This window comes from Chanodichthys erythropterus, chromosome 7 (genome assembly GCF_024489055.1).
Source record: "Chanodichthys erythropterus isolate Z2021 chromosome 7, ASM2448905v1, whole genome shotgun sequence".
Taxonomy (NCBI): domain Eukaryota; kingdom Metazoa; phylum Chordata; class Actinopteri; order Cypriniformes; family Xenocyprididae; genus Chanodichthys; species Chanodichthys erythropterus.
In genome coordinates this window covers 32,809,526-32,828,770 of record NC_090227.1, presented here as the reverse complement: position 1 = coordinate 32,828,770, position 19,245 = coordinate 32,809,526, and the positions used below count along the sequence as shown (strand labels likewise).

General features: G+C 35.6%; 2 protein-coding genes across 4 annotated transcripts; one reads left to right on the top strand and one right to left on the bottom strand.

Moving 5' to 3' along the window:
• Positions 1-387: 387 nt before the first annotated feature.
• On the bottom strand, positions 388-2,712 carry chtf8 (CTF8, chromosome transmission fidelity factor 8 homolog (S. cerevisiae)). 3 transcript variants are annotated; one of them, XM_067389247.1, is made up of 4 exons: positions 2,663-2,712; positions 2,494-2,582; positions 2,299-2,416; positions 388-2,135 (listed from the first exon to the last, which is right to left on the bottom strand). In XM_067389247.1, the coding sequence occupies exons 2-4, from the start codon at positions 2,514-2,516 to the stop codon at positions 1,902-1,904; spliced, it is 375 nt and encodes a 124-aa protein (XP_067245348.1). In that variant the 5' UTR covers positions 2,517-2,582; positions 2,663-2,712; the 3' UTR covers positions 388-1,901. The 3 variants fall into 3 exon arrangements, with proteins under 3 accessions (XP_067245348.1, XP_067245350.1, XP_067245349.1); XM_067389249.1 differs by having other exon boundaries at positions 2,659-2,678; XM_067389248.1 differs by lacking the exon at positions 2,663-2,712 and having other exon boundaries at positions 2,494-2,633.
• A 1,444-nt stretch (positions 2,713-4,156) lies between these two features.
• Positions 4,157-19,222, top strand: tbc1d15 (TBC1 domain family, member 15). The gene is made up of 17 exons (XM_067390263.1): positions 4,157-4,217; positions 5,187-5,282; positions 6,964-7,035; positions 7,182-7,323; positions 7,541-7,745; positions 10,190-10,292; positions 10,404-10,601; positions 10,745-10,873; positions 13,869-13,972; positions 14,066-14,160; positions 14,275-14,391; positions 14,630-14,730; positions 17,467-17,566; positions 17,667-17,764; positions 17,929-18,045; positions 18,437-18,523; positions 18,645-19,222. The coding sequence occupies exons 1-17, from the start codon at positions 4,194-4,196 to the stop codon at positions 18,849-18,851; spliced, it is 1,995 nt and encodes a 664-aa protein (XP_067246364.1). The 5' UTR covers positions 4,157-4,193; the 3' UTR covers positions 18,852-19,222.
• The last annotated feature ends 23 nt before the right edge of the window (positions 19,223-19,245 follow it).

The window sequence follows — 19,245 nt, the reverse complement described above, 5'->3', positions numbered from 1 at the left end:
GTGAATAAATAGTGTCATGCAACCAAAGAGGATTTTCTCTAGCATCTAGAATGTTGTGTTGCAGCATGTTTGGGTAGAAAAATGAGCCAAGTATTCTTCTTTTTACCTACTTGGCAAACTTGGTTCCCCCAATCCTGAAAATATTGACTTACTGTAAGAACGTTCTGTGAATTTCAAAGCATAAAGAGCGTTATATGAAAATGAATATGCAGTTATGCTGCCTGAACCTATTTTTTTAATGGTCATTAAAAAAGAAGATCATCATTTATGAAAAGTACATAGGGGTGAATTCAGGTTGATTGGGACACTTTTTCTTAGTCATCTCAAATGCAAAAAGAGACCCAATCAGCCTGAATTCACCCCTGAGTATCGGAATGGTCACTCTGACAAGACCCTTTCCTTACAAACTTATGATTCCTAATAATTTAAATAAAATGATCGGTTAGCAAGAGAAATAAATATAAATCACATGAAGTAACTTTTTATTTGTGGTATGCAAATTTAGGTGGTTTTAAAGATTACCTTTTAATGGAGCAAAGGTATACAGTGGATTTTTATTCCAGCTTTTTTTCCCACCCTCAGCCCCCCTAATGCAACAATTAGTGGATTTACTTTGGTAGCAGTTCTCCATGAATGCAAACGCTAACTATTTCTGCTCCCTACCCCAAAAAACACACATTAAACTATGGCAGAGGTATAAACACTGAGGCTAGTGTTAGAGAAGAGCTTTAAGTTTATGAAACATTTGCGCACTTGACTTTTACTTGTACGTTACATGTGCTATAACTGTGTCTTAACAGTGAACTGCTGTGGACTCCTTTAAGGCTGCAACATTACATTGATAACTTTGATAACACAATGCAATTATGAAACCTGAACTATCATTTGTTTACAGTCAACCTTGCAATCTCATTGTTCACATTTGTGTGTTTTAAGATTTTATGCAATTCATTTCTAGGCTGGGTGCCAAAATTTTGATCTTCAATATGCTCCTCAGGAATAGAAATCCCTGATTGCGGGGCTTAAAAATGAATAATAATTATACAAATTGGGTTTGAGCAATATACAAGAGGTTGAAACAGCCACATTTACAGTGAAAAAAAGCTGTGCTTTTTGCCAAACACAGTATCAGTACATTCATTTTTAGATGGTAAAGCTTATTTAACCCATGAAAACTAGGTTTATATCAGTCATTATATTGTAAAGTAATATATATTTTTGTAAAGTAAAATTCAAAGATATTTTAGACATGCAAGAATCCTGACACGTATCAGTGTATCTGCATTTCCTAGGAAACTTTATTTTATGGAAAACGTTAAATTATTTTCATAACACTGTACAGATTAGGGAATTATAAATTACAGTATTCATAATCCATAATGGGAGAGGTTACATGTTTTTTAACAAAAATGCAGTTGTTTTACAGATTGCCACTGGCAGCTTATGTCTACTACTCAAGTGTTGATGAAATGGCAGCATTTAGTCTGGGTGTCACAGCTAACCTGTACTTCTACATGTGGACAATACCTAGAAATAGATATCATGGTCTTTTAACCTCACATGAATTTTTCAACATTCTGCTGTATGTAAGAAGGGATTCTTTTAAAGTTTGACATTTCCCTTATAATTGTTTTTGCAAACAACTGTAACTGATGTTTTGATACAATAAACTTCAATTCAAAAGTGAGCATTTTTTGAGCAGTCTTTTTTTCCAATTTCAAATAAGCCTATTACATACAATTTCTTACAATATTCATATTTGTATATTATTACTGTCAAAAACACACAATAATACAACAATGTATGTAAACAATAAAAGCACGAAGATACTAATCCACCATTCCAAACCACATACTGTTACAAATCTAGAATCCTGTGCCTAGAGTCTCTGATATCATAAATCATACTTTCTTAGGCACATTAGTGATGATAGGTTTGGGTCGGGTTTTAAAGATTAGCTTCTTTTTGATGAGGGCAGAGACAGTGTAAGATGTTGGTTTCTCTTGGTTGGTTTCCATGGTTTCCTCTGCATCCTGAGGAAGTCCAGAGTGTTTCATCAGAACAGCAAAGGGCTTTTCCAGTTTGACCTGTTTTCCATAGAGGATGTGATGTCCAACTATAAGGACTGGTACTCCCTAGAAGAGAGGACAAATCAAGAATTTACTATAGGTAAATGGGTATATAAGTGGTTTTATAATTTTGCCTCTTTCCATATTTAATCCATATTTAGTATTTTAAATAGTACAGAATTTTCAGATTTTGGGCTGTAATTTGCCCAATTATTAGAGAAAGACAAACCTCTTTAGTGTAGTGCAGGTCCCCCATCAGATTTCCTGCTAGTCCAGTATTCTGTCTGGACACCATCTCTCCCTGCAGCTCCACCAGCAGCCATTCAGCTGGACCTTCACCAGCATTACTGCAGAACACATCGAAAAGCATTTTCAACGAGAACTTTTAAATCATGATCTGGAAAAACTTAGCTTTCACACCAACCTCGAGATGACTATTTGAACCATTCTTTATCTGACCCCTCTGTCAGGATTCACAAATGACTATTCTTCCTGTTCTGTAGACTTTCTCATCTGAAACGTTGTCAAAACAGATCAAATATTACACCCACAAATGACAGTCTACATGAATGTACAGATATATACTAACTTACATGCGTAAGTACACTCAGTTGTCAGGTCCTTAGTTTCCCGCCAGTTGGAAGTATATTTCATTTCAAAATAAAAGTCCTATTCTAGTGTAAACCATTAGAGGGCAATCGAGGATAGGCTGCATTGCTCAAGCTTCTCTTCTTGGCACTGCTTAGGTCTGATTTTCTTCACTTGTATTAATTAATGCCTCTCTCCATGCCAAAACGATTGTACCAAGTATAGAAAAACGAAAAACAACAAATTTAAAAAAAATAATAGTAAAATAAAAACCAAAAGCCAGAGACAATCAAATCGAAGATTTTTTTTTTTTTTTTTTTTTCTCATAGATTGTTATATAGTGGTTTGTTATATTGTTATATATTGTGATTGTTATATATTGTTATAGTGGTTTATTGCAGACTGACAATATTTAAAAAATGAACATTAAAATTATTATTCTGGAAACTTTGGAAAACATTACCTACATAAAATAAAATGTCAATTGCACCCATGTAATAGACTGGTTCAACAGACTTATGTATATTCCTTATATTCCTTATTTTCTTTAAAGATTAACAAAAACATGTTTTTTTGTTTTTTTGTTTTTTTGTAAGATGTAAGACTCGAGAGGTATAATTTGATAAGTATGCATATGGAAGTATACATTGTGTAACTATTTTTCCTTTCAATAAAAATTCAATAAAATGTCTGACTTACTTAAACAAGAGAAAAGATAAAGTGGCATTAAAGGGATAGTTCACCCAAAAATGCAAATTCTGTCATCATTTACTCACAAACGCGACTTTTTATAATATTACCACAAATACCACCACCACCACCACTAACACCAACAACATTAATAGTAATAATAATAATAATAATAATAATAATAATAATTACCACTGTGTTCCTCCTGAAAATATTGGTTAAATATGGCGTTTTTTCCCTCATGAATCCTTAAAGGGATAGTTCACACAAAAATGAAAATTTTAGCATCATTTACTCACCCTGAAGTTCCAAATCTGTATAATTTTCTTTGTTCTGTTGAACACAAAGGAAGATATGTTGAAGAATGTGTTAAACTGAACAGTTTTGGGGCACCATTGACTTCCATAGTAGTTTTATTTTTCCTACTATGGAAGTCAATGGTGCCCCAAAGTGGCCTGGTTACAAACTTTCTTCAAAATATCTTCCTTTGTGTTCAACAGAACAAAGAAAATTATACAGATTTGGAACAACTTGAGGGTGAGTAAATGATGATAGAATTTTCATTTTTGGGTGAACTATCCCTTTAAGGATTCATGAGGGGAAAAACGCCATATTTAACCGATATTTTCAGGAGGAACACAGTGGTAATTATTATTATTATTATTATTATTATTACTATTAATGTTGTTGGTGGTAGTGTTTGTGGTAATATTATAATAAGTCGCGTTTGTTAAACATGTCAGAGCGCCTGCGCGGCGTTGGCCATGCGGAAAATGACTCGTCAGTGTTGTTGTGGATCGCTGACAGGCACGTGAGCGGTGCTACGTAGTCTATTTAGCAGTCGACATGGCGGCCACAACTCCTCCCAAGGTACTGAGCATGCTGCTTTTTAAGTCAATACACGGTCAAAACGACAAATAGCTCCATTTTACCAATGTTTTTCCGTGGGTTGTGGTGTAGATATTCAGTTTGACTAGCTTTTTGAACTGTCGGTGCTGGGAAATAGACGATACACTGGTCTGGTGAACTGCTGTGTTTAGCAACAGTTAGCCTGGCTGCTAGCAGCCCAACACACTGACATACAGCTGGTCAAACTGCAGAAAACACGAACGTCGCAAATAGATTCCGCTGCCAATAGCACCACGACTGAAATATCGATCGTATTTGGGGCGTCTGGACACTAAAGCAAACAATCAGAGTTGTGTCTGTGCTTTAACTAATGTTGAGTCATGAGCTGGCTGGCAGGTTTAGGAAGATCATAATGTAGATCATAAACATGTTTTGAGATAGATGACTGACTGTTTATCCACCGATTCAGTCCATAAGGAAACTAGCTTTAAAAATAAATGTTCGAACTATTTATTCGCACTACAAAATCTCATTTTCTCGTGTCTGTTACACATGCATGATGAACAAGTACTTTGGCCACCATTATGCTTTAATGGTTGAGTGGTAATAAATACACTTACAGCTTCCTACCACTATCACACAAATTCAGTATGAGAATATGGGAGAGATGGGCATTGCACATAGTTCCAGGTTATTCCATAATTGTGTTTTCCCAGCGTTTTTTATTTTATTTTTTCAATGATCAATGTCATTTATTATAGGAGAGTCTACAAGAACATTGTTTGTGTCAGTGTGACAGGAGCTGTCACTTCAGTAGTGTTAAGCCTCAGGCTGCAGACTAACTAACCTTTAATGGCGCGGGGAGAGGAGTACCAAAACAGGATTTTGAAATGTTTGCTTTTAATGACCTATTTAGAGAGAATAAAGTGTTTGGATTAGAGTAATGAAACTGTGTAATGTTTTGTTAATAGCGTTTCTTTGTGTTTGTAGGTGGTGTTTGAACACGAGGGAGTCTTCATTCACTCATCTCCAGATGAATCTGAGGATCAGGATTTAATATCAGGGTTCCTCAGGATTGTTGAAAAGGTATGGTGGTTGTCAGTCAAAATGTTATTTATATTATTGTTATATTTTTTATAAATGTGTGTTCTTCAGGATTGTTATTAATTTTACCTGAACTGGGTTAACGTGACACATAAGATGCATAACCACATTCTTGTGTCATAGTTGGGACAGTTCAAATAGCTTGTGGTAATTTTTTTTAATGTTTTTTTGAAAGAAGATACTTATGCTTGCCAAGGCTGCATTTATTTGAAAAGAACAGCATTTATTTAAAAATGGAAATCTTTTATAACATTAATACATATATTTATGTATGTCACTTTTGATCAGTTTAGATAGATCATTTAAAGGGTTTGTTCACCCAGAAATGAAAATTCTGTCATTAATTACTTACCCTGATGTCATTCCACACCCTGTTCATCTCCCATAGAAAACAATGTAATTAACGTCATTCAAGTTCCAGAAAATTAGTAAAAACATAGTTAAAATAGTCAACGTGACTACAGTGGTTCAACCTTAATGTTAAGAAGTGACGAGAATACTTTTTGTGAACAAAAACAAAACAAAAATAACGACTTTATTCAACAATATCTTCTCTTCCCTGTCATTCTGCTGTGCTGTTTATGTCCAAGTTCAAGTTCAATTTTATTTGTATAGCACATTTCCAACAGCCCCCAGGCTGACCAAAGTGCTTTACAGAAGACCAAGAATATCACACATACATAACAATAAACCAGAAGAAAATATAAAACCATCTATTTAAGAGTTTAACATATCATGGTAATCAGTACACTAAGGAAAATAAAAAAGTTTTTAGTAAGGACTTAAAAATAGACAAGGAAGGGGCCAGCCTAATCTCTACGACCAACAAAGCCTGATCACAAGAACGGAGGCTTCTGGGTGGAGTATAGGAGTGAAGGAGTTCAGATAAATAAACGGGAGCTTTGTTATGTAGGGATTTATTAACGAAGAGGAGAATTTTAAAGGTTATTCTCTGACAAATCGGCAACCAGTGAAGGGATCTAAGAATAGGAGAGGTGTGTTCGTGTTCACGACACTTTAAAAGAAGTCTGGCAGCAGCATTTTGGACAAGTTGAAGTCGCGCAATTCGAGAACCTTTTAGTGCTTCTAAAGCTCCAGTGCTTCCGGGAACACCGGCTCATTATTGGCCGGCTCCTGCATCAGCATCAGACGCATGCGTCGTGCTGCTCACGCTCTGACCAATACTGAGTCGGAGTTAACAGCTTAGCAGTAAGACAGGGGAGAGAAGATATTGTTTAATAAAGTTGTTATTTTTGTTCTGTTTTTGCTCACAAAAAGTATTCTCGACACTTCCTAACATTGAGATTGAACCACTGTAGTCACGTTGACTATTTTAACTATGTTTTTACTCATTTTCTGGACCTCTCGGACTTCATCAAAAATATTTTAATTTCTGTTCAGAAGTTTAGCAAAGATCTTACTAGTTTGGAACAACATGTGGGTGAGTAATTAATGGCAGGAATTTCATTTTTGGGTGAACTAACCCTTTAATGAATCCTTACAGAATAAAAGTATTATTTTTCTTTCAAACAAAATCATACTTACTCCTACTTTTCAATGGTTTTATATATATTTGAGAACTACCTGCTTTTGAAATGTCTGTTAAAATCACAGCTTTCTAACAATCTCTCCAAATATCAATTTGTTTCTTCTTTAACTGTAGGATGGTGAAACCCTTGTGGAATATAAACCCCTGGAGGATGCAGATCCCTCAAACATACTGTGTGCCTGCAAGGTTTGTTACCGGTTTCATCTGTGAGAGTTTGCATATAATTGTTAAAATCCTTCAGTCAGTTCTTCTGTGCTCTGCACTAGTATTTTATGATTTTGGATAGTTTTCCCGAATTAGGATGGATAACCTGATTGTATGATTGTGTGAAGGACTCCAGCTCAGTGGTGGAATGGACTCAGAGCTCAGAAGACAACCCTCGTCGTCCTGTCGACCATCAGCTGAGCTATGAAACCGAGTGGGACATGATCAATGCTGTCTCATTCCGGAGAAAAGCCCACACACATGGAGATGGTAATACAATTAAGTCAAATGTGGCTGAAATCTTTTTAAAGAAAAAGCATCTTTTGTATCAAATTGCTTTCACTGTGCAGTTTACCCACAGAAGATGTCAGCAAGCTAACTTGTGCATCAGCCAGTGAATTTTGTCGATGTTCCTTTTTTTCCAAAACCACAAGATGGAAATCTGTAACAGTAACCAAGCGTATTATTTATTGTCATATCGTCACAGGTGGATCAAACCACGCAAATGACCGGAACAAGTGGGCCTTCTCTTTTAATGTGTGTGACCTCAGGTCTATCACAGTCAAATGTGAGGGCTGGTCATACATCATTTTCCGCTTGAAGGATGGCACAGCACTGCCAGCTATTCATTTCCACCAGGGAGGGAGCACAGCATTCCTGGATAGCCTAAGGAAATCAGTTCAGATCAACGAGTAAGTGGAGTATCAGGGGTTGATTTTATCTAAATGGGTCAAGCCTAATCTTTTAGCAAATATTGTGCAATATGTTATTGTAATATCATTATGTTTATGCAAGATCTAAAAGATTTTGCAATGCTTTTTTAATTACGGCATTAGACCAGTAGAGTGTAGTCATGAGTTACAGATTTTTTTTATAAATGGTTTTGAATTCATTATATAAGCAGTGCTGCACTCTTAGGCCCTGTTTACACCTGGTATTAAGATGCGTTTTGGTCGATCGAATCACAAGTAGATGAGAGAGGAACATTCCTGTTTACACCTGGTGTTTTAATCTGTCTCTTTTGTCTACTTTCGACCACTTATGTCCTGATTTCTTTGAGGGGAGGGTCTATGGATGGGTAAATCTGTGGATCCTTCGATCTAATGGACAAAATAAGCTCATGCAATTTACATATGAACGTGCCCGGAAATTATGGAAAAACATACTGAGAGCAGCAGCTTTCAATTCTGCTCTGATAGCCACAAGACCATGACGAATGCTGTGAGTGCTTGTTAGAGATCAGGAATGGTGAGAGAAAATTGTGCTTGTAAATTTTTTTGTCTTCAAACCAAACTCAGATCTTCAGCCACCAAAGTTTAAATCCCATCTGGCAGTGCGCTTCCTGTAAAGCCCGGAACACACCAAGTGGGCAGTTTTTGCGCGTCAGCCGACTAGGTTTTCTCGACTGAAGTTGGTCCTCATCATTTTTTTTCCAGCCGATTCGACATGTTGAATTGGCGTCGGAGCTCGTCAGTCATTCGGGCCATCTGATCATTCTGATTGGCTGTTCAACTACTGCCACCTTCTTGTACAGAAAGGCATGTCGGGTGTCAAGCATCGGTTTGGTGTGTCAGGGCAACTTTGGACCCAGACGCTGCAGACGTGAGCCAACACTGCAGTCTGCTTTTGTCACCACTAGTTCGTTGAAGACGGCTTGGTGTGTTCCGGGCTTAACATTTACGCAGTAGTCAGTAGGTGGAGAGTAGTCTTTTGTGGCGGTTCATACACATTCGATCACATGAGTGTTTCCACTACGAAAGCAATTCGGTCAAAAGCGTTTTCGACTACCTCTGGAAGTAGTCAAAAGTGGACAAGCTCAAAACGTTTTAGACCCCGTTTACACCTATATTTTGCGTTGTACACTTTTGATCCAGTCATCCAAAATGCATCTTAATACCAGGTGTTAACAGGGCCTAAATAATTTTTCTGCATGTATTTTCTTGTCGGGGAAGATCCATGGAATGATTTTAATTATGGTAAAATCCATTAAACAGGTAGCACTACACATTATAGCTGGAAATGTGATCAAATATATTTTAATAAATGTTATATTATTATAAATATAATATTTGATTGATTAAGAAATATCTTAGAGTTGTTTCTTCTGGTGAAGCTAGACATACTATGACATACTATACACTATGTACTCAACTGTCTATTGTATGAATTTTATAAGGTTCAACGTTATTCATATGTCATTCAACATTAGAGTCAGATATTTGATGATGCAGCAATAAACTAGCTAGTTTAATGCATGCCTTTTTGAACTTTGCTAATCTAAAACATGATCTAAACACTAATCTATTTTAATGACTAAAGTTCAAATAAGAGAGCACGAGACAAATATTGGTTTTGGAATCAGACAATATTTGTTTGTTGAAACTGGTATCGACCACAAAAAAAAAAAAAAAAATCCCATCAGTGCATCCCTAATTTATACAAAAAAAGGCTTAGAATAATGCACAAGTATGCAAATTGGGCTGCAGCTTATGTTTTCCTTTTTTTTTTGAAAGCATTAATTAGCATATTGGCTTTTACATAACTGTGTAGCGTCAGATGTCTTTCTCTGAATTAATATTCTCATTCTTCTTATTCTTATCTTAAAAGTGACCTCTCACCTTTTAATTCACTAAATACCACAGGCATTTCACAATCAGTATTATTCATCCACACACTTCCTCCTTTAAAACAGAACACATCAAAATGTAACCCAATCTGCATGCAAACGAGCACCTTTGAGGAAGTCAGGCATGTGTTCTGTGGCATAGGCCGTGAGCGTGATTCATGTAAGGTCGAACAGCAGCTGTTCTTTTAGAGTTAAGGCTTTATGAAAGGGACGGGAAGACACTCCTCTCCCCTGCGTTAAATATCACACCAGATTAAATCCACCCGTAAGCATGCTGAATTCAGCGCTGCCGCGGAAAAGATAGCTGTTATTAAAGTTCTTATCTTAGACTCCATAATGAAACATAGGCTGGGCTTTGTTGGCTCTGCTTCTTCCGTCATTCAAAGTACAGAGTGATATGGCCAGTGATGTCATATGTTTACAAGTGGAATACTTGTTATGTGTACTCTTAAAATGATTGATGGTATTACTTTATTAAGACTATACTATTGTTGTGTCTGTCTTTCAAAGGAGTCCCGATGATGAAAGTATCTTGATAGTCAGCACTTACAGCAAAGCCTTCTCACAGTCCTTTGAGAATCTTCTGGATGATACAAACTATGGCTTTGTTCAGGTATGTGGTTTATACTGTGAATCGTACTAGTAGCCTTTGATATAAAAATATTCATGTATTTGATAGATGTGATAGATAATGTATATTTTCACAATCGCACTCTTCAAACAGAAATTCAAGAAAGATCCTTATACAACAACACTGGGTGGCTTCTCCAAAGTCACTAACTACCTCTTTGACGCATTTCGGGCGCCTGAATTAGAGTGTCAGCAGCGGCCTGCTGAGGAGGTGGCTGATCTGTTGGGAGAACTCATTCCCGGACTAGAGATTAACCAGCAGGAAGAGCCTGGATTTGAAGTCATCACCAGAGTGAGTGCAGATCTAATTCCAACTTTGACTTAGTTGAGTATAGACACAGATAGCTAACATGAGGCATCCTGTGCAAAAGTATTGTTATGGACAATTGATTTGAGGTGTTTGTGTGTGTGTGTGTGTGTGTGTGTGTGTTCCAGCCTGATCTGGGACCGAGGCCAGAGGTGCAAAGGAAGGGGCCGGTAACAATGGAAGAATGGGAAAAGTACCAGGACTCAGAGGGAAGAATGACCAATGTACCTCACATAAAGGATGCCATATTTAAAGGGGTAAGATGTTGATTTGAATATAGGGGCTTTTGCATTAGGTAGTTCTAGGAACTTAGTTCTTGGAAATAGCCGCCAGGGTGGTTCCCTGAGAACTAATAGTTTCCCTGTTGCTGTTTTCCTGGTTGCATTCGCACCACCAGTAGGAACTATGAAGTGATGTAAACTGCGCTTATTGATGTGACTTTTATTTTGACGGCGTTGAGAAAACCAGAGCCTGAGCACACAGCTCTCACCTTTAACAGCCTGTCTAATATGTTATTAGATAGAACTGTTATACAAAGAAAGAAGACAGTATATGAAAAAGTATTAGCGTTTGCCGTGTGGTTGATGTCCAATGTCACTAGCTGAGCAGAAATGCATAATCATGTTTCGCTTGGTCCCCTCAAAGTTGCGTTGGGTTTTCTACTTAACTCGAGAGGTCCGTCTCTCGTTGTTTTCCATGTTCGTAGAGTTAGTTTGTTGAGTAAATATATAGGCTATAACCAGAGATAAAAACCAGAGTCTGCGACTTGGACTAAATCACACTTAGAACACTCATGAACTACTAACCCGAGACTTGACTTGGACTTGAAGACAGAGACTTGTGAAAAATACTTTTGGCATGACATTCCTGATTACATTCTCTATTTACTACCCCACATGATGGCACGAAAACACCACATTTTACTATCCATTCATTCCCGAATATGTGCTGCAGCAGAGAATATCACAAATCATCTCTAAACACACCAAGCAATCGAGCGCCTGACGCATCTGACCCATCACCTATTAGAAAACTTGTTAATTTAGCAACAAATAATAACAATATAGCCAAGCCTTACTTTACCCAAGTATTTGATAATGCATATGATATCCAGATGTACCATGTTAAATTGTATTTGGATTGGACGAACACTTCCATACGCATTTTATGACCCTGTCCGTCCGATTCATTTCCACAGATCGGTTTAAGTCGCAGTGCGTTATTATATCACCTTATCACAAATGAGACACACAGATGGAAATGTTGTTCTTTGTGTTGTTTACTGTAACACTTGTCTATACGTAGGTTTTGTTACCGCCAGCGCTCAATGGAAGACTGCATTTTCCAGCATTGCTTGAGATCTACAGCAAACTACGGCAACTCATATAGCTCAAAATACACAGCAATTTTTTCCTTGCGGTGGTTCTAAATGGTTTAATTTTGTATAAAGTTAGAAAGTAATAGAAATGATTTAAGTAGTATTTTGTGTGCTTTATAAGACAATTTTAAAGTAAAAGTAATCTGTTTTTATATTTAAATACACTGTTCTAATTACAATAACAACTAGCTGGAAAAAAATATATTGATAAAAATAAAACAAAGACTTTACTTGAGAGTTCGCTTGGACCTCAAAGACTTGAGACTTGACGGCAGGGACTTGTGAATATGTCTGGCTATAACCTGTGTGTGTACACTGCTTTTAAAAAAAATGGCAGGTGCAGGTTTTTCGCATGCATTCAGCCTATCAACGTGCAATTACGTCACTGGTAGTTCCTATAGTGCTAGTTTATACCCTACTCTGAAGTAGGAGCTAATTTAGTTCCTCCAAAAAGAGTTCCTGGAACTAAAATTGTTCCTAGTTCCCGCGGTGAGGTTGCGAAAGCCCCTTATCTTACTGTAGCTCATTTATGTACCTAATTTCTGATCCACAGGATATCCTATGTCTGTCACCTGTGTCTTCAGTAGTCTTTTTTTTTTTTTTTTTTTGCTTGTGGTTTTATCGCCTTCTCTTTACTCTTGTGTGGTTTTATCATCTCTTTACTCTCGTTAACCTTTGTGTGGTAGATTGCAGACATTTAGGTAATGAGTTACCAAGTTTTACCCATTTGTTTTTGTGCTGCATCATAAAGGAAGTCAATTAGACTTATGTTTAAAAGTTTGGGGTCTCTTAGATTTTTTTAAATATTTTTGAAAGAAGTCTCTTATGCTCACCAAGGCTGAATTTATTTGATGATTAAATTACAGTAAAAAGAAATATTATTTTGTGAAATATTGTTACAATTTAAAATAATTTTCAATTTAAATATATTTTTAAAAAGTGTAATGGCAAAGCTAAATTTACTCCAGTTTTCAGTCACATGATCCTTCAGAAATCATTCTAAACTGCTGATTTGGTGCTCAAGAAACATTTCTTCTTATTATCAATGTCGAATCTTATCATGGTTTTCACAAAAATATTAAATAGCACATTTTTCCAGGATTCTTTGATAAATAGAATGTTCAAAAGAGCAAAACAACATTTATGTAAAAAATGTCTTCAGTCTTTACTTTCACGTTTGCAGCCTTGCTAAATAAAAGTATTCATTTCTTAAGTATTCATAACTCTTATTGTTTATATTTTACATCAAAAAACAATGTAAGGATTGATAATAAGCTTGATAATAACATCCATCATAAACATATTCCACACGGCTCTGGGGGGTTAATAAAAGTCTTCTGAAGTGATACGTTTGTGTAAAAAAAAAAATCCATATTTAACAAGTTATGAAGTAAAATATCTAGCTTCCGCCAGACCGCCTTCCATATTCAAGTTACGAAGAAAATGTAAACTGGCGTCGCGTCAGTTACACTTTTTCCGTAAGTTGAATAGGGAAGGCGTAGGATGTAACGTAAGCTTTTTGAACTGCAGGAGTTTTACACTTTCTTCGTACGTTAGAAGCTAGATATTTTACTTCATAAATTGTTAAATATGGATTTTTCTTACACAAACCCATCACTTCACTTCAGAGTAAAGCTTAGGCTAATTTTCAATTGAAAGTGAACTAATCCTTTAAACACAAACTTTTATGTTCGATTTCAACAACTTGATTTGGAAATGAATTGAGTCTGAGACGAGCTGTTGCAGTGTCTCATTTTTCCTGCAACCTCTTGTCCAAATCCTTTCACTTAGACAAGACCTGTTTAGGTTTGTTTATAGAACTGTTTATAAATGTTTCCGAAGTTTTGTTTTATCTGCTGTTTTGATCTCAACAGGGTCTTTGTTACGCAGTGAGGAAAGAGGCTTGGAAGTTTTTGCTTGGCTATTTTCCATGGAACAGCACTCATGAAGAAAGGAAGCTCCTGCAAAAGAGTAAAACGTACGCATGTTTCCCTCAGAGAATCAACAGCATGTGATTAAAGCTCTCTTTCATTAGATTAAGCATACATAAGATCATGTGTTCTCTCAACAGTGATGAATACTTCAGAATGAAGCTCCAGTGGAAGTCAGTAAGTGAGGAGCAGGAAAGGAGAAACTCAAGGTTACGAGATTACAGGAGCCTGATTGGTGTGTCTTTAATTACATTGCAAGTTTTATTCTTTAGTTGTTTTTAAAATATATTCCTATATACCGTTTCTCTACCTGGGTGAAGCTCAGTTTGTGGTTGTTTAATTTTTTTAGAAAAAGATGTGAACCGAACTGACCGCAATAACAAGTTTTACGAAGGCCTGGACAACCCTGGCTTGATTTTACTACATGACATCCTGATGACGTACTGCATGTACGACTTCGACTTGGGCAAGTGATTTTATGTATTTGAATCATTGTTCAGTGCAAGTTCTCTTAATAAAAATATCAACTACTGTTATGTATATACTCCCATGCTGATTCCTTGTTTTTTTACAAATCGGCTAAATCCTTTTGGTTTATGTCAATGTGATTTAATTTCACACTGAATTATTTAGATTATGTATAATCTTAAGTGCTTTACAATGGAGCATTGCTTATATTTACCCAGTTTCCTGTTCCTGTGCAGGGTACGTGCAGGGCATGAGTGACCTGCTCTCTCCCATCCTCTTTGTGATGGAGAATGAAGTGGATGCCTTCTGGTGCTTCGTTTCCTTCATGGATGAAATGGTAATGCTTTGTGTTCATTACAGCACATCTCTCTTTAGCACTCTTGGGTTTGCTGTGTATGAGAAGATTTGGCTGCATCAATAAAACATGATTCTGTCCTCACGCTATTACTTTTGTGGGCAAGCGCTTTAAATGCACTAAATTAGTCAACCAAAAATTGTTTACTTGTAGTTGTCTCTGCAAATTTAGCCAATATAGGCAAACTTTTTAAAAGGGGACCTATTATGCTTTTTTTTTTAAATATTGATTATGTTTTTGGAGACTGCTAGGATAGGTTTTTATGCTTGAATGTTAAAAAATACATTATTTTTCCTCATACTGTTGCAAACATCTCTTACCAGTCTGTCAGTAACGCTTTGTGTGTGTTTCCCGTACAACAATGTAACTCACTGATTAACTACCACAGTACGATGCATCCTTGGAGAAACTAACTAACTAGTCACCATTTCCCGAAACTTTAGTAACTTTAGTAATCATTTGAACCACATTGGTTCAACAATATAGGACTATTAGTAATGAAGTCACATGCAGGTGGAGGAGTAATAATTCCTCTTACGTCATACTTCGGGGTTCATTTTACACTCTTCAAAAACAGAGCTGATTATTGACCTGCAAAATACATAGATTAAAATGTATATACAGTGCTTAACAAATTTATTAGACCACCAGCCAATGTAAAATTTGTGCCACAGTTGCCCTAAACTAACAGTGTTGGTGATTACCAAACAAATTTTTATGTTTCTGTAATGGTTAATCCACTCCAGTATGTGTAAGTATGCTAAAATGTAATTATTGTTGAGATTTAATGGATGCAAAGATAGATCACACAAATGTTTCATCAAAAGCAAGTCTTTGTGAACAACTAGAAACTATTTGGAAGTCAATAACAAAAGAGATTGTGGGAAAGTACATAAAAACAATGCCAGCAAGATAGTAGGCCATACAAAATAAAAATAAAATATATAATTTTACTTGGTTATTAAGTGTGAATAAAGACTTTAGTTGTTTCAGTTTGTGTTCTGCCTAGTAAATGACAATACATTTTTTTGTTTTAAACAAGTTTTTGACAGATTCCTAAAATATTTGTTTTCTCTTTATTATGGCAGGTGGTTTGATAAATTGGTTAAGCACTGTATGTTTAAATAGAATTAAAGATGTAGAATGCACTGAATGTTTACTTCCTTATTGTGCACAAGAGCATGATCTGTTTAGGTCCACGTCATTTAGCAAGAAGCTATGCTTCTAACCACAACTCGAGAGCTGTGGTTCCTTGTAAGATTGCAAAGCTGTTTAAGGGTGTTTGTTGGAACTACAGTTTCGAGAAAAGCCAAATCGCTAATCTGTGCTGGTAATGACGGAATTTGCTAATGATACTTTAGGGAAATGCACACCTGTTTAGTTTTTTTGTGTGTGTGTATATGACTTTGGCAGGAATTATTTAATTGAGGGATATTGTGATGTGTTCATTCCTGGAAGAAAAGTCAAGACTACAATCGAGGCATTTCAGCGAGTTCAGAAACAGTTCTCTAACTCTCTTTGGACTTTGCGCTCTGTAACTTTGCAGACCTTTTTTATGCTTGAACAGTAACACTTCACACTAAAGAAAGTTGAAAGTGTAAAAAAGCATAATAGAATCCCTTTAACCCTTATGCGGTCTTCGTTTGGGAAGTACAATCAGGGTCTTCGAGGTCTCCACAGACCCCAGGCAACAAAATGCAATTTTGTAACAAAATACTTGTTTTTTAAAAAACAAATGTAATTTCACTCTGTTTATTAATGTTTTTACTCCATGTTTGTACAGTTTTTGGAGGATTTATATTATTTTTTTAAATATTTTTTTTAAATAGGTTTTTATAAAAAAACATCTTTTTATGTAAAATTCACTTTATAAAAGACCCACTTTTCTAAATTTCATTCATGGGGATAACATGGATAATTTGACATGGTTTAGTGTAAGATTTTTGCCCATCTTTTGGAAAATGCAAAAAACTATCATTTTACCAGTAGATGGCTGCAGAGCTCCACTGTATGCTATGTGTTATTTTTCTGACTGAAAGACATCTTTTCATAAGTTTTTTTTTTCAGTTGGATTCATATCTAAACATTATGAAATCACAATTATAACAATAAAGGCTACTTTTTGTCAAGGTTTAGTATTTTTTGTAATGATAATTTTTTTTACTTTTAAAACTGCATTTTCCAAAAGATGGGCAAGAATCTTACACTAAACCATGTCAAATTATGCATGTTATCCCCATGAATGAAAGTTAGAAATGTGGGTCTTTTATAAGGTGTATTTTACATAAAAAGCTGTTTTTGTATAAAAAATATTTATTTATTCATTTATATAAATTTAAAAGATACGAGAAATCCTCCAAAAAATCCACAAATATGAAGTAAAAACATTAATAAACAGAGTAAAATTACATTTGTTTTTTAAAAAACAATTATTTTATAACAAAATTACATTTTGTTGCCTGGGGTCTGTGGAGACCACAAAGACCCTGAGTGTGCTTTTTTTTTTTTTTTTTTTTTTAACAGTACGATAAAAAAAAAAGCTATCACTCCATTTTTTTTCTTTGTAGATCTAGAAAGTTAACAACGGTACAAAGTTTCATGTCATTTGGACAAAGAGACATTTTTTTTTATTTGAGCAAACATCGTTTGGGGTCTAAAAAGACCCCAAAGACCCTATAAGGGTTAAGTTATTTTTAAAATCACTCATGTTTGTTGCAGCATGAAAATTTTGAAGAGCAGATGCAAGGGATGAAGACTCAACTAATTCAGCTCAGCACTTTGCTTCGGCTGCTAGATCTGGCCTTCTGGAACTACCTAGGTAAGATACCCAGAGGAAGCCTTCTTAGAAATAGTCTTTTACATACTTTTGTGTCCATCAGTAGGCGTTGTGTTTACTTCTGTGTTTGTGTTTTTCACAGAGGCACAGGATTCTGGGTACTTATATTTCTGTTTTCGCTGGTTATTGATCCGATTCAAGAGAGAGCTACATTTTCAGGACGTCCTTCGCCTTTGGGAGGTGTGTAATAACTGTCCAATTTTTTTATTTTTTTTCTTGGCCATCGGTCCATTTCTTTGTTTCTCAGTACACTGCAGCTACTGTCTGTTAGAATTTTGATTATACTTAAGTGTTATGTTGGCATTTTATTTAATATTTTCTTCAATTGATATTTTCCCATCCAGGTTATGTGGACCAGACTGCCTTGCCAAAACTTTCACCTTCTGGTGTGCTGTGCCATTTTAGACTCAGAGAAACAAAAAATTATGGACAGAAAATATGGATTCAATGAAATCCTGAAGGTTAGCCTTAACTATATCTCATACCATTTTAAAGTTTAGGGTCAGTAAAATTTATTTCTTTGAAAATTAATTACTAATTAATACTTAAATTAATACTTTTAATCAGCAAGGATGCATTGATCAAAAGTGACAATAAAGACATTTATAATGTTACAAAAAACATGCTGTAATGCTTTTAAACTTTCTATTCATCAAAAACATCTTGAGAAAATATATCATGGTTTCCTCTAAAATTTTAAGCAGAACAACAGGTTTCAACATTGATAATAATAAGAAATGTTTCCTGAGCACCTTTAAGTTTTGAATAGTAGTATATGTATCTGCATCTAGCAATGTACATAAATTAGATTGTGAGAAAAATGGTTCACCTATTGATATATTTTCTTTACAGCATATAAATGAACTCTCCATGAAACTGGACATCGAAGAAATCCTTAGCAAATCCGAATCTATCTGTATGCAGATAAAGAATTGTAAGGTATGTCCTGTGCATGATTGCAGATAGTGGGGTATTTGTTGTAAAATAAAAAATATTCTCAATAATATGATTATTTTGTCTCAGTAATACGAGTTTTAAATCTCTTCTGATTCCCTCTCAGGACTTGCCCCATTCAGTGAGTGAGATTCTGGGTCTCAACACAGTCACCGAACCCTCTGCAGCATTAGAAACCAGTGAATATGGAATACTCGAGTCACCTCAAACCTCACCAAGATCCTCACACAGACAAGATCACGTCGTCTCCAACGGCCACAGCCATCTAAAAGAAGCAACACACAACGGCTGCAAAGTAGCCTTCATTTCGTAGTGTACAGCACTACATGATGTATAGTACAGATTTTATAGCCCCTGTAAGCAAGATGAACAGTGTTGGGTGTCATGTAGATATTTGCTACCAAATGCCACATTGTTAAAAAAAAGAAGAAAAGAAAAATCCCAGAGAAAATATATGAATGTAAAACTAGGATCCAAAAGGATCCTAAAGCATTATTTTTGTAATATCTTGTATCATAATGTCTTTCATTGAAATAATCATTCCTTCTCACTGTATAGAGAGAGTTTTCATATTGTTTCAGAGGTGGGGTATCCATTGTTGAATATTATATATATTTTTTGTTCTTATCAGTTTGCCCTTTTCCTAAATAATTCAGATTCAAATTAAAATCTGTCTTCCTTCCATTAGTCTTTGAGTTATATTTAAG